The 14607-nt window shown below is 44.7% G+C and overlaps 1 protein-coding gene across 13 annotated transcripts in view; it reads right to left on the bottom strand.

Moving 5' to 3' along the window:
* Positions 1–12781, bottom strand: part of DPYD (dihydropyrimidine dehydrogenase) — a 386630-nt gene extending 373849 nt beyond the window's left edge. For 3 of the 13 annotated variants that reach the window (XM_068952355.1, XM_068952364.1, XM_068952358.1), the window contains exon 1: positions 12680–12763. Coding sequence is in view for 7 of the 13 variants with exons in the window: in XM_068952357.1 (XP_068808458.1) it covers positions 11870–11962 (93 nt within the window). In the remaining 6 variants the exon portion in view is untranslated. Of the gene's footprint in view, positions 1–6231; positions 6304–11869; positions 12411–12679 lie in introns of those variants that run through there. The other 10 variants (XM_068952361.1, XM_068952354.1, XM_068952359.1 and 7 more) reach the window with 8 other exon arrangements.
* Between the last annotated feature and the right edge of the window lie 1826 nt (positions 12782–14607).

The raw sequence follows: 14607 nt of genomic DNA, 5'->3' as shown, positions 1-14607 counted from the left end.
AACTACTGATTTTCTAGTAATTTCCTGTCTACGCATCAGAGCTCCCTAATGAAAAAGGAAAAATCAGCATGTAGAAGGAAAAATTGAAATGTGAAGGATCTGTTAGGTATCATACATTATAAACAGTAAGGTCTGGATGTTTGTAGCTACATATCAAAATATTATCAAGTGTCTGATAATCGAAAAATAACAGCTAATTTTCAAGGAAGAAAATCTGACAGCCCATGTAAACAGGGCAAGAGGAAACTGCAGCCATTTTTTCCTTTTACTTTTAACATCACTGACTTCTATTGCAGAAGCAGAGTGGTCATATATAGACAGACTCCTTTAGGCAAAGGAACGTGATATTCCACAAATACACAGGAAATCACATGCATTATAAATGATAATGGAACATATATTGATAACGTAGACCACAAAGCAGTTTCTTGGGGTTTTTCCCTCTCTTATTCAACAACTTTGGTTCTTAAATCTTGATGAAATTAAGTATTGCTGAATGTGCAAGCAAGAGGCAGAGGTGACACTCTTAATTAGGGATAATCCTATTAGGCAGCTTAATGTAAACCTGGGCCAATAAAAATTTGGATTCTGACCTATCACCTTTGACTCATACTTTTACAGATTTTAAAAATATGTTATAGAGGGTGTTCTATGTAGTAGTACTGTTTTCCAATTCTTACTTATTAAGCCAAACTGCATTTCTGCCATGAGACCTCTGAAGGGAAAATAATTATGATTTTTTTCATCATTTTTAAGGGTTTCTAAAAATATATTTAAATACCTCTCTTATAAAAATAATGTAATGATTCTAAAGCCTTGATTTCAAGCTGCAGAAAGATATGGTTTAAGTATTGATTTTTTGGCAAAAACAGAATTCCCACCTTGCTAACAGGACAAAGCTCTCTTTCCTAGAGTACAAGATGACAAAGCTGTCACTCCTTTAGGACAGAAATATTAACTGGCACATGGTTCAGATCAGCATCACCTTGCTTGCTGTCTGGTACAGGCAGCAGCAAAAATTGTAAAATAACAGGAACAGCTACAACAGAAGTAAGTTACTTAGTACACTAGAAAAGATAAAAAGGAAAAATAACCAAATAACTATCATAAATGCTTTAGCTATCTTCCTGCTCATCTTCATGTGAGAGCTTCAGAAACATCCCACGAAAACCAACAGTCCAGTATGGATTTATCTTCAACTTCCCCAGCTTGACTTCAGGTCTGCCCTTTTACTTTTTAGGAATTAAGGTTGTTGTTCACATTTCTTAAGCAAAAGGCCTACGTTTTGCTGGGAGTAAGGTGGGTGACTAACTCCAGAAGCGGAAGTTGCATGCCCGGGTCAGCTTCCCCTTGCAACACACAGGGGCCGAGGAGGGGATTTGCAGCCCCAGCACGTCAAGCAGAAGGCCCGGGGGCCCAGGCTGGGTAAGGCAACACACCAGAGACAGGAGGTACCCAACCACAACAGCCTTTCTCTCCCTCTCCCTCCTGGACAGAGGCACCAGCTGGCAGCCTTTTACATAGGTGTTTCTCCAAGATGATGATTCTCAGTCTGAAACTCCAGCCGAGCTTGGGCACTTACCTCTACTCAAATACGTGCCTTTGCTAGCTTTCACCTGAAACACGGGGAAGGGGGGAGAGAGTCAGAAAAACAACAAGAGCAGCCAATTTGGCCTAGTTGCCTAATGGATCCTCCAGCCACCTCGGAAAAGGAGACCTCCCTCTCCATGTTCCTGCCTTCCCCAGAAGTCAGACCTGCACGAAGTTGGGCTGATTAGCTGTTCAACTAAGATTATAAAAGCAAACCAGAGAGCAAGTACCAACAAGGACACCGCTCCAGCACTTGAAGGAATCCAGAGGTTTTGCCCCTGCTCTCAAGATTGCCTATTCATTTTTCATTAAGGGCTCACTGGGCAAGTACACCAAGAACTTTATGCTGGGAGTTAAAAATGAGCTAACTGCTTTTGTGCTAAGTATTTCTTGGGGTTCCTAAATCAAACCTCTTTGCTTGGTGCCAAGGTTTTGCAGTGCACGTGCTACTCTGCTTTATTTAAGAACAAATATTCCACTCTTCTGAAAATTACTTCTCATTATAGTCTAACACAAGTTGGCCCTTCATCAGCCAGTAGTATTGGTTACTGCTGCCACATTAAACTGATGACATTTTGCTCAGACTGTAGGGTGCTTTTTTGAAGAAATACTTTAATTTCTGTTCTTCACTATTCATTTCATTTCTGCATTTTATCACCAGCATTCTAGAACAGCTTCTGTTGTGGTTAGCTTGTTTAATTTTTTTCCCCCCCTCCAACTCCTTTGTCACTCTTCCATCTGTTTTGAAGAGTTTTGTACAGGCTTATTAACATCTTTAAAAATTTGATTTTTCATTTGGAACTAAAAAAGGGCACCTCTCATCTGCCCATTCAAAGCGTTCCCACCGTCAGTGCGCACGTGCACACACGCATGCACAAGCGGGCAAGTGACCCTGCACAGGGTCGTTTTGTCACTCGGATTCCGAAGACTGCCCTGAGCTCAGCAGCGGTGTAGGTAAGCTCCACATATTGATGAACTAATCTGTTAGCGCTGAAATGAGATCTTGCATTTACCTCCAGTTACATCCCAAAATACTACGCTACACCCGATGCTCTGCACAGTTCCTCACACCAATTCCTGATAACATACCTTAAGAGCCAGTACATAGACTTAAAATAGCACATCAAGAAAGGACAGCTGTCTTTGTTAGTACTAAGGCAAAGCCAAATTTTGTACTCGTTCCCATTCCTGCCCTGAGCAATCAGCGAGGGAGTGCTTTTTCAACACTGACTTAATTTACAATTAGAGTTTTCCTAAATGCGACAGCTACACCCTCATCTCACAAACCTCGTTTCTAACCTCAACATCTGACATAATATGAAAACTGCTGGCACAAATTGACTGCTTTGCTATAAATAAGAGTACTAAAAATTATTTTTAAAAGGCCTCATAAATCCACATTTCAAGTCTACTTTATTGATTTCAGAAAAGTTTTTTCCACAGCAATATTCCATGATCTGAGCACTTAAAAAAAAAATCACACTTTTCTCAGTTTTAACTGTCATTGAAATATCCTTCATTTCAAAGATATCAAGAAATTATCACTATTCATTTTCAATACAAAGCCTCTTACATTTCAGCTGTCATTTTCAAAAAAAATCATACTGAAAATAGTGTTTCTAAGCAGAGTTCAGTTGCAGCGTAATAAGTAATAATTTCATCAATTAGCAGTATTCAGCATCCACTGAGAGTTCTCTCACTATTATTTTATTCATAAAGTCCTTTGTGGAAGTAGCATACTAAAAAGATCCATTTATCCTTCAAGGTTTTTCATAAATGTGTCATACATCTTGGAAAACAATTGGTTATTATTCTCCCGCAATCTAAATAACTATAATAACTTCCAGGTGTAAAGCCTCTTTTTATACTTCCAATCTTCTTTGCTCACATTATGGGTCTACATTTTTAATAACCTATTCTAACACTTCTACCTACTTTTACTCATGCATTCTGGAGCTTTCCACAGATGCCCGTCATGCCCGGATGGGAGGGTAGCTGGCTTACTGTTGGGACCGAACAGAACCTGGCTTCCTACGACGTCCTTCATAATCAAGGCAGAAACAAGCGTCTGGTAATGAGCTAGATGCTAGTATAGATGCTAACAGTGCAAGGGCTGTAAAGAAAAACGCTGCAATTGTGAAATTCAGCAATAGCTCACCCAGAGCCCTGCAGATTAGAGCCTATTTTATTTCTTCTTTCCTGTAGCTGCCTCCATGAGTTGACCAGCCCACTCCTCCTTGCCCACCAGGCCGTGTCCTGGCTCCTGCCCTGTTACGGCAGCCCTGGCGAGGGCTCCCGGAGCCCTGCGCTCCCCTTCCCCGGCAGCCCGAGGAGCTCCCTCCCGGCTGGGGAGCCGGCCCCGCACAAACAGCTCCGTCTCCGAGAGCACCAGCCCAGGCTTCAGCGACACTTCCCACACAAACCGCTCTGTTCCCTCCACGTCGGCCACATGTCTACTGGCTCTGGAAACCTGGCCAGGGCGGTTCGTTGTAACAGAAGTTTCAGTTGAAACCAGGCCTCAGAGAGCAAACCTAACAATTACAAAAAAGAACCAGGGAAAGTGTGTAGCAATATATTCAAAAAAAACAATGAATTAGATACCACAATCTGTATCTTTCCAAAAACAGCACACAGTCCAATCTCCATACTAAATATAAATATTGCTTATAAAAGTAATACTTTACAGAAGTGCATCATTAGGAAGAAGAGACTAACTAAGCTCAACTTTCAAACCAGCTTTCAATTTCACACCTCAATTCTGCATTCTGAAAAATGCACACGGGTGCACAGGCACGCATACACCAACAAGATCTGTGTAAATCGGACAGTTTGGCTGCTTGGACAGTTCTCTTTAATTACATACATAATTGTTTTTGAACCTGAAATTAAAGTGTCGGAATGCACCATGATTGCCTTTAACTGATGACTACCATCCTATCTAAATGGAAGTATTCAGATTCACCACCTAGTTTTTTTTTTTTTTAATTAGCGTTCAAATGAAATCACAGGCAAACATGTCTGCATTGTCCCATTTGCACTGCTGGTGTCAAGTTGAACTGGAAAGGCCAACCATTTCAGTGAACTAAAATAAACGTAATTTTAAGGTCAAGTCACTTGTAACACTTCAGGCAGCAAATGTCATGCTGAAAATAAAAGTGAACCTTGGCTTGAGCAGAGATGAAAGGTCTGGCATTTCAAGGGCTTCACTGTGTTTATCACTTTAAATTTACAAATAAAACACTGTCATCATATATATTAATATTTTACTGTAGCTTTCTATATATACATGCATAGATATACACACATATACCAGAATACATGCATATATATATATATATGTATTTATGGGTGATTGTGTGTACATACAAGCACACACTCGCACATACCAGAAGCATTTTAAAAAACAAAATACTTTCATAGGTGGCTTAACCTAACTTTAAATGGTAAAATCTCTATAAGATCTAGAAATGCTGGGAACTGCAGGTTGGCTTGGTCAGGCACCTTTCTCTGACCACGGGAGGAGACTAGATGTTTCATAAGCAGGTCTAAGTATTTTGACAGAGGGCAGAAGTGAAATTGCCCAACTCAGTCCGTTTACAGCCAGCACAGGAAAACAAGGGGGCTGAAAGAAGCGGGATACTTCCCTCGCTCCCAGACTACAGACCAAGGCAGGAAGTGCCAAGCTGGAGCAAAGCTACCCAAGTATCCACTGTCTCAGGTTTCCACTCTAGAGCAGTGGCATGCAGTAAGCTGCCTCCCGCTACCTGCGGCCTGCTTGGGGCCCCAACAGGCTGTCGGGTGTCCAGCATCTCCTCGTGGCTTTGGCTAAGGCCTGTCGCTGTTCAACGTGGAACCTCCATCTTCCCTAAACCCTTCACAAATACACTTACACGCACTTCATCACACGGTTTGATACAGACGAGCTATTCATTCAGATCACGTATTTCCATGGGAATAAACCTCTTCTGTTGCAAGGCAGTTGGGGGAACGTTACGCAGTGGTTTCGGAGCTGTCTGGGGGACAAGAGTATGTACCAGAATTGCTTCGCACAAGAGACACTTGCATTTCTCGTGCTTATAGGAAAATCGGTACCTTTGGTGTAAACCAGGGCTAAGAATAGTGACTCTACCACAACTTAAGCAGGTAGTATCTTGGGTAACAGTAAATAACCACCACCTTTATATATTTATCTTGATGTGAAAAGCCAGTATTTGCTCTGGTGTTTAATCCTCATTGGGTCTCCTCAAACCGTCTCGGTTTTTGTTTCTTTAAAGAAACTTGCCCACAAAGAACATAATTCTTTGCCATCTGCAGCAAACAAACAAAATAATTCAGACATTTCTTACAGTTGTAACAGTCCACGAGCAGAAAAGGAAAGAATTTAAAGTTGAAGTTAAGACTGAATCACCAGTTATTTCATAGAAGAATACACCTGGCCAATCCGAAGGCAAAATGCTTTTCCTATTTCCTAATAAAGATCACAAGTGGGAAATCAGACCATCTTGTTCATTTCTTCCCCTTCTTTACCTGCCTTCCTCCCCAGTTCCCCTTTGAGGAGCATATTTGATTTCTTTAGATTCACACATTGAATTATGGCATCGTGCTGGAACAGACTACAAACCAAGACGACAAAACGCCCACCAAGCTCTGCGCAGCCGATCTCCGCTGGCCTATTTTGTGAACCGATGCTCCGCACATACAGCGACGCCAGAGATTTACGATGTGCAGATCCGAGGGAGGAATTCTGCTTGTCACATGCAAACGGCAGCAAATGAAAACGAAAGCACTTCAAACAACACGCCCACGCAAACGCCACCCGCTGAGCTTCTGATAAGACGTTTATGGCCAAAGGCTTCCTAGTCCCACACATGGTTTCTCTGCCAAATCATACACTTGCCGAGGTCCCGTACCGAGGCACAAGCGCTGCTGCGCTCCAAGGCGGGGGCAGAGGGCAGGGCGCCGAGCGTGCCGCTCTCGTGGTGCCGTAGCAAGGACTAGGAACGGGATGCTAATAAGAGGAGGGAGGTTGCCAGGCAACGGGAGGGAGCCGAGCCGAGCCGAGCCGGCTGCGAGGGCTGGCAGCGCCAAACCCACACGACACGCTTCCCCCGCCCCGCCACTCGCCGGCGGCCCAGCTTCCCTCAGCGCTCCAAGCAGAGGCGTGACACGCTCGGCACCAGCAACATCTCGCTCCCGGCTCGCTTTATTGATCCCTTAGGTTAAAAACCAAGCGGCCCTTTGAAGGGCAGCAGCACGCGCCTTCAGTAACACTGCCTGCACCGGCACGAACGCCAGCCGGCAGGACGGCGCGCGCCGCGCGCCCCGAGGACCGCCCGGGAGCCCCACGGGCGTCCTGCCGCAGGCGCCTCTCCACAGCCGCCCACCCGCCCGCCCCACGTGGGCGAACCCGGCCTTACCCACCTCGACCGCCTGCGGAGATGCCTGCCTTAAGAGATGCGGCAACTACATATGGCTGCACGGCTAGAGTCTCCCACAACACCGAGCGAGAGCAAGAATAAAATTAAAGTCTAGTCCACAACACAAAATCATCATGGAATCCATCTGCATAACAAACAGGAAACTGAATTTCAGTTTTTTGCTCTTTTCAGAATTGCTAACTCCTGTAATAATTTTCAGGAGTTTCCTAATAGCCTGTATTTCTCACAAATCACAGCCATGGGAAAGAGTGTGAATATCTGGGGGTTTTTTCCCCCCCCCCCAATATCTTATGGTCCTCCTACAAAAAGGATAAAATCAAAAAATTGAGAAAAAAATGAAACTTAATTCACAAGTAACATTAAGACTCAAAGGTAGAAGAAAAACTAAAAGCACAAAATTTGATTTTTTTCTTTCAGTCTCATCATTTTGGAAGAACTGACTGAATTCCAATGTTTCAATTTTCCATGCCGCCCATAATGGAAGCAAGACCTTGTATAACTCTTTGAGCATCAATGGGATTTGCACATACGACATTAAAAGTTAAAATGCATTTCATACTTTCCTTCCTTACTTACCAGACTGGGTTTTAGCCTGATGCGTAAAGCAATTATTTTTTCAGTTTTCAATTTTTTCAATTTCTAGTAAGGTCCAAAAGTTGAAGACCAGACATGCATGTTTAAAGCCCAGCTTTACACTGGGTGAGTCCCCTGAGCAGGGGATCTTATGGCCACCTGAGTGCTTGTGGTGTCACAAGGGAACAGGTCATAAAGCAGCAGGCACCAACTGTAGCCAGGATCACTCCTCTAGGCAGCAACTGAGTTCAGGCTGAACTAAGGCACTCATGAACTATGTGCTGTTCTGCCAAAAACACCACCACCACCACTTACATATGCATAAGAAGCAAAGCAGAATTTGTTGCCAAAAGTGTTTTAACTCACCCAAGATAGACAAGCTAATTTCGGTCTATAACCTTCCATGAGGTCTTACTAACCATGCTCTAATTATTGTTCCACTCAACAAAGAGTTTATTACAATAAAACCACTCAAAGAATGAAAGCACTGGAGAGAGAAATTCAAACAAAAATGGCTAAAGAGGAAGTTTTGCTTCCTTGCTGACCACTCGAATGACCCCAGTAGACGCAGCTACCAAGCTGGAACATTCATCTGATCATCAAGCCAAGCCACAAAGCAGTAACTTAAAAATACAACTACGTATTAAAGCTTCATTATGGGACAACAAATAACAGGAATCTAAAGCAGAGAAACACTGTAATAGCCGTAGCATTTTGAAATACAAGTTTGGCCTAGACGAAAGAGCTAGCTTCATCCCATAACCTTTTTCCTCACCATTTTGAGAGCCATGCTGACCAACAGAATTCCCTGCTATCTTAGCAGAAGTTTCCTGGGTTTTTTTACACTATTCTTTATCTTTCAATACTTGCTCTACTTCCCCTCTAGAGGGCCCTGGGCTTAGCTCTTAGCTGTACCTTCAAGCCACCCCCGTTGCTACGTGCAGTCTTTCATTGTTCTAGTCCATTTGTTTTGCAGGAAGAACAACCCTGGTAAGCAAAACTTGTTTAACTTGTTGTCCTAACTTGTGCTTTGTAGCACCCAGTAAGTATATATCCCAGGGAAGGGTGAACTCCTCGCTGCTGTCAGACCTGTCACTTTGAGCAGTATGGATATGGTTGTAAAATAAGGCTTCCTTTAGGCTTAGGGGCACTTTCCTGATGGCCCTTGCGTGCATTAGGGAGCACGGCACACGAAGTCCTGACCCACCTCCTACCCGACACCGAACCAGGCACAGCCCTTGAGTCCTGGGGTGCTGACTGGTGAGCAGCTCAGACAGGCCACAGCCTCCTTCAGCTCCATTAGCAGTCTCTGGAGAGCAGTGCACTTCTTGCTGCTGAATGAACTCAAAATTAACAAGCAATTGCCTGCCGCGTGCCAAGGAACAACTGGAGCCTCCTCAGCGTCCTTCCTAAGGTCAGCATCCAGCTGGCAGTCTGGCCCTTAAGAAACGCTCCCCTTCACCCTGAAGTTAATGCAGCTTGTAAAGCTTCTGTCCACAACGGGCAATGGCAGCTTATCTGTACATATAGATTAGATTAAACAACCACAGATGTAAGAGCACAGGGCAGAAAGAAGCACAGCAAATGTTAGCTTGCTAAAGTAAAAGCAAATAAAACTATGTGGATGGATTAATTTTATATTTAAAAATATCTATGTCACAAGAGCCATCTATGCATTCTGAAGTTAAATGAAAAGAAAGCTTGATGCCAATGCTCATTATATTATATATGAAAGTACCACAAATTTACCCTGGTAATTCTCAGATACTTCCTGGACAGCTATTCAGATCATGGTTTTAGCCCTTCACACCCTTCCTTTCCCTCCCTCCCCCAACAAGTCAGACATCAGTGATGCATTTGGAAACAGCCGGGGCAGTATGCCATGCATCCAGCTGCTACTCCAGCAAGGAATTACCCCTTCACCAGCAGCTACCTCCCCTGTAAGCACAGGTAACACACGATTTGGTGGAAAGGTCAGCTCTGCAAAACGCCAGCATACTCTCCACCTACTGTAAGTCTGACAATACTATTTCACATTATCGAGAAAGGTATATGGAGGGCAGGGCGGTTATGTGATTTCATTTTCATGGTTTTAGGTTTGCAGTAACAGTTTGGCAAAGCATCTCCACTCTGGTGGGAAGCCCTCAACAAGGACAGTTGGGAGCACTCCCTTTCATCAGCTCTGCACTCAATGGCAAAGAGCGAGGGAGGATCCATTGCCCACCCACCACTAAAGGAGATGACTAGAGGGACCTGGACAGAGCCAGGTTTGCTATCTATATCATTGTGTAAGCAAATTACTAGGCAGAGCAGGTGCTTATCTCCTAGGTGGATGTTTACACATACTCTGCTCTAAAACGGCTGGAACCAGGAAATGCTGCCTGTTATTGACGGGTACTGGGTGGCTCTGAACTTTGGGTGGAATACAGCCAGGGAAGCGTAGCAGGCAAAAAACAGTATTACGTAATGTCAGAGTTGTCACCCTGCATGAACTCAAGCTGAGTTATGACTCTATTCATCAACTCTAGTTTCACCGTTTGCAAATTTCTGAATATTTCATCTGACAACTTTTATATAATTCTTAAAAATAATTGTAGTTAACGTGTAATGATAGTGAGGAAATCAGCTAGAAAAAAAGTGAAGCTTCTTCTGCAAAGTATCCTTGAAAAAGGTATACATAAAGCACGTAAACAATTATCTAGAGTTTGTGTATCCATTTAATGTATAGTTTCATATTACAAGCTAGAAGGGGCAATGTTTTCCCCATACTATAGACTTCGTGATAGAAATAGCCACCTTCTGTGTTGCTACAAAACCAAAAGCTTTCATGATTTCACATGAAAATCTAGAGATACAGATAAATAAAAATCCAAGATAAGTCTTTGCACTGTACATCCAAAGTAGGTGCTTTTACTCCTAGCTATTTTGGAATGGGTTTTCTTTCCTTTTGACCTGCCTTTTTGGACCCAAGGAACATTTCCAACACATTTTGATAAACTGAACCAGATTTCACCTACTGCTTACAAAAAAGTTTTTTGGTTTTTTTTTAAATAACATTTTCTGGAAAATATTTTAACCACAAAACTCCTAGTCTTCCACAATTCAGAAAGCAAACTCTTAGAACCAGATTAGCTTTGAAATTCCTTTACTTCTTTCAGTTAACATCACAGGCAAAAGATTTCAGGGGTAGGATGCCCAGGAAGAACAGAGGCTGCTGGCTACGCCAATCAAGGGGAACACGATTCCTCAGGGACAACCTTCTGGTGTGGTGGTTTGGTTTTTTTTTGTTTTTTTAATAACTTGTTTTCAAAGTTGCTTTGATTTGAGTTACTTCTAGCACAGATACTTGGCTCCTCTTTGACCAGTGATATCAGTCTTCTGATAGGGCCTTAACTGTCTGAATGACAAAATAGTATCAATACTCCAAAGATCATATTAAATATTGTAATTATATGAATTATGTTGTGTGAGAGCCTGGCCATTGAGATAAATAAGTTCTTGTGAAACCATCTGATCAATACTTAGATTCCAGCCAATAAAGTGACCAAAATACTCAAGCTGTGCTGTCACTGCTCACGTAGATGAGCTTCTCTGCTCAGAAAAACAGATTCCTGAGAAAATTTATTATCTGCAATAGTGTAGACTTAACTAACATGCATTTTTCCTACTCCAAAGGAAAAATAAACTATGCTTTTAAAGAAACTATTCTTAGGTCTTCTCCCAAAAAAGTCTCAAGAAAAAAAATGAGAGAGAGAACACTACAATTAGACTATCAGCAGTTATTGACATATTCATCTGGAAGACAAATCACACAGTGACTAAATTTAGTCAACCAGATGGGCAAAGGACAATACATTTGGTTAAAAGTAGACTGGTTTCACTTCCTTGCTAATTTAAGAGTACTGAAAACAAAACACAAACAAGACGACATTGACCAAAGTTTATATTTGCAACCTGAAAGTGAAACAAACACTAGTCTCCAAAAATCATACGGCACTGCGTGGTATTGCCAACGCAGGATACTACAATAACATATTGTTTGATTCTGAGTCATACTTATCTAGATATACAAAACAATTCTAACACCAGAAGTAGTTTACTAGAGAATTTTGAAAGTAGTACCCAAAAGCCTTGGTTTAAAAAAAAAAAAAAACAACAAAAACAGAAACACACACTTCACAACTTTTGATAGCTTTAAAAAAAACACTCTGAATTTGCTGCTCTTGAAACGCCAAGCAGATACAACAGCGACAGTACTGATTTCATACCAGAGTGCCTCCATAATTTCCAGGAACTTCTACGACAGCTTGTTCTTCCTGCCCGTTCCATGTTTCACTTCTGACAGAGGTCCACAAGAGCATTTCTGGACACCCGTCATGGGCTAAGCAGCAGCTTAGTTTGGAAACGGACTGGACGCAAGAACTCAGTAAGAAAACCAATGATAAAGTTTAGTTGCAGTTGACCCAGAAGCGCCCTCAAGCCACCGACGTGAAGATTCACACGTTACACACGGCTGGTCACTCGATGAACTGCGGTCGCCCACCACCCTAACGCTGCTATTTTGAACTCCCGGGCACAGCACCGCAAAGAGCTGCGCGTCCGGCCGGAACGAGAAGCCATGAACCTCTCCCACCGCCAACCGGCAGGTCGTCGCTCCCTCTTTACTAGGTTCTCTAAAGCAGCTGAGGCCTACAACCGCCTTGCAAGGCCCAGCCAGCGCTGGGGGAAAGTTCACTCGGATCGCAACCGCGCGGGCTGCCAGCGCCGCCGCGCAGCGACGGGGGCGGCCCGCTCCCACCGGGCGGCCCGCGCGGAGCTCCCGCCGCTCCGGCCGCCTCGCCGTGCGGGGGGCGGCGGCGCCGGGAGCGCCCGGCCACCTCGCCGAGGCTGCGCAGGGGCCCCCTCCGCCCGCCGGGGCGGTGACAGGGACGGGGAGGGCCGGCGGCGGAGCAGCCCCCGACAAGAGGGACCGGGACGTCCCGCGCCGCGGGGACACTTGCTGCCTCCGCCGAACTTCGCCGGGCGCTGCGGGCGGCGCCGCCCCCTCCCGCTAGCTGCGGCCGCGCGTCCCGCGGTACCTCAATGTCCGCCGGGTCCCGGCTCAGCGCGCCAGCCATCGCGCCGCCCGCCCGCCCTGGAGCGGCCGCGGCAGGAACCCGGCGGGGCGGGGCGCGGCCCCCGGCAACGCCCCGAGGGCGGGCGGCTCCGGGGCGGCCCCCGCGGCAGAGCGGCGGCCCGGGCGGCTGCTCCGCTCCGGCGGGGGCCGCGGGGCGCGCAGCGGCCTCCCCCGCGCCCCCTCTCCCAAGCACGGCGGTGTTTTCGGTACAGCCGCCACGCTGTTGTTCATGGTGCCCCTGAAGTAAGTTTCCCCGCCGTGGCAGGCGCACAAATAAACTTCTTCCTTCCCCACAGCCTTTAAAACAGCAAAAGTAAATATTCTGCCTTTGGGGGGAAAAAAACACACCACAGCTGATCACCGCATCAGTTTTTAGGCAGCACTTCCAAGTAGCCATACCTTTCGGTCCCCAAAGTCCTTCAAAGCTTTTCCCTCCATCCCACAAGAACAGAGAAATATAATTACGACCCATCTTTGCTTGGCAAGCAAACAGGAAAGCCGGTTCCTCACGCTCCTTCCCCCATCCCAAAAGGGAATCCCAGCTCTGGCCCTCAGCATGCTTTTTTCAGCACGAACTTCATCCAGTCAGCTCCCGATTCTGCCCCTCTGTATTACAGCATGAAAAGGATAAAGGTTTTCCACTCTTATTTGCTTTTTAAAAAGACTCAAAGTCTAAGTAGCTTCTGGACACTGATGACCCTTTGGTGCAGCAGAGAATAGCTTTGCCTTTTCCTTTCATGTCTGAAAGAATGCCTCTCATGGAAGAACATGGATTTTGTGTTATAATTATTTTATTTCTTCCCATCTCTATATGAGCAGTTCTGAGATCCCCAGCAGAGATTGTTTCTTTGGTAATATGTGGAGAAATAAGGTTGTGGTCTTTTGTGCCTCAAGTGCAAGCTGCGTTTTCTAAAGTCTCTGCTTCAGCACTATCACATAACAATTCTTGCTGATTACAATCACCCATGCAAAGCAGATAAAGTGTCAGCAGGAAAATCAGAAGCAGTATCCCCTGCATTGCTAGTACTTATCTCCAACATGTCCAAATCTTTTTGGTTCATTTCTTTAATATTGACATGGTTGAGTGGTCTTTGCTAACTATGGAGTTGTATAGGTGCACTTTTGTAGTAAAATATACTCCTGTAGGTCAGGAGCAAATGTATTAGCCCTGTAATTTGAGGAATATTTTCATGTGAAATAACAAATGTAATAGGCACAAAACTATACAGTTTGCATATCTGCATTCTAGAGGAGCATTACCTTAGACAAGACTTAGAATAAGTGTCCAGTGGCTGCTGCTATCTCTTACCCTGTTTTCCCGTTATGGATTACACCCTTTTGAGGAACCTCTAGTTCTTTTTGAGAAAGTGTCACATCACACAGACATTTTCTTTGGCTTTCCAGGTTATAGATCCTTGGTCACCATTGGGTTACCTACCAAGCCAAATGGACCTGACACCCTCAAGATTTTGCTTTATGGAACCAGTGAAGAGTAACAGCATTTAGACACCACAGGAAGTAGTTTTTCCCCTCTAAATAAAGCAGGACTTATTCTGCCAGTAAGTACAAGGCCAGAGAATGGGATTCAGAGACCTAGCTGTGTCCTGCCTCAAATCACAGTTTGCATTTCTTAACAGAGAAGACTTCCCTTATTAGCCTCCCACACACATCTCCCAAGAATCAACTCACTATGGCTGTAAACCATGACAGCCAGCCAGTCTATCAGCCTGCTACAGTCACCCGCTTCCCTCAGCGGGTCTGGAAGGCCAGCCTTTCCATGGATCACTCCTGGCCAACCTTCCCCCAGCAGGTCCGGAAGGCTGACTGGCCTCTCCATGGATCACTCCTGATGAAGCTTCTCAGCTGCAGCACACAGTGCTCAACCAGCAC

This window comes from Struthio camelus, chromosome 8 (genome assembly GCF_040807025.1).
Source record: "Struthio camelus isolate bStrCam1 chromosome 8, bStrCam1.hap1, whole genome shotgun sequence".
NCBI classification, from domain to species: Eukaryota; Metazoa; Chordata; class Aves; order Struthioniformes; family Struthionidae; genus Struthio; species Struthio camelus.
Note: the sequence above shows the minus strand (reverse complement) of the source record. Positions and strands in the feature narration are given on the sequence as shown.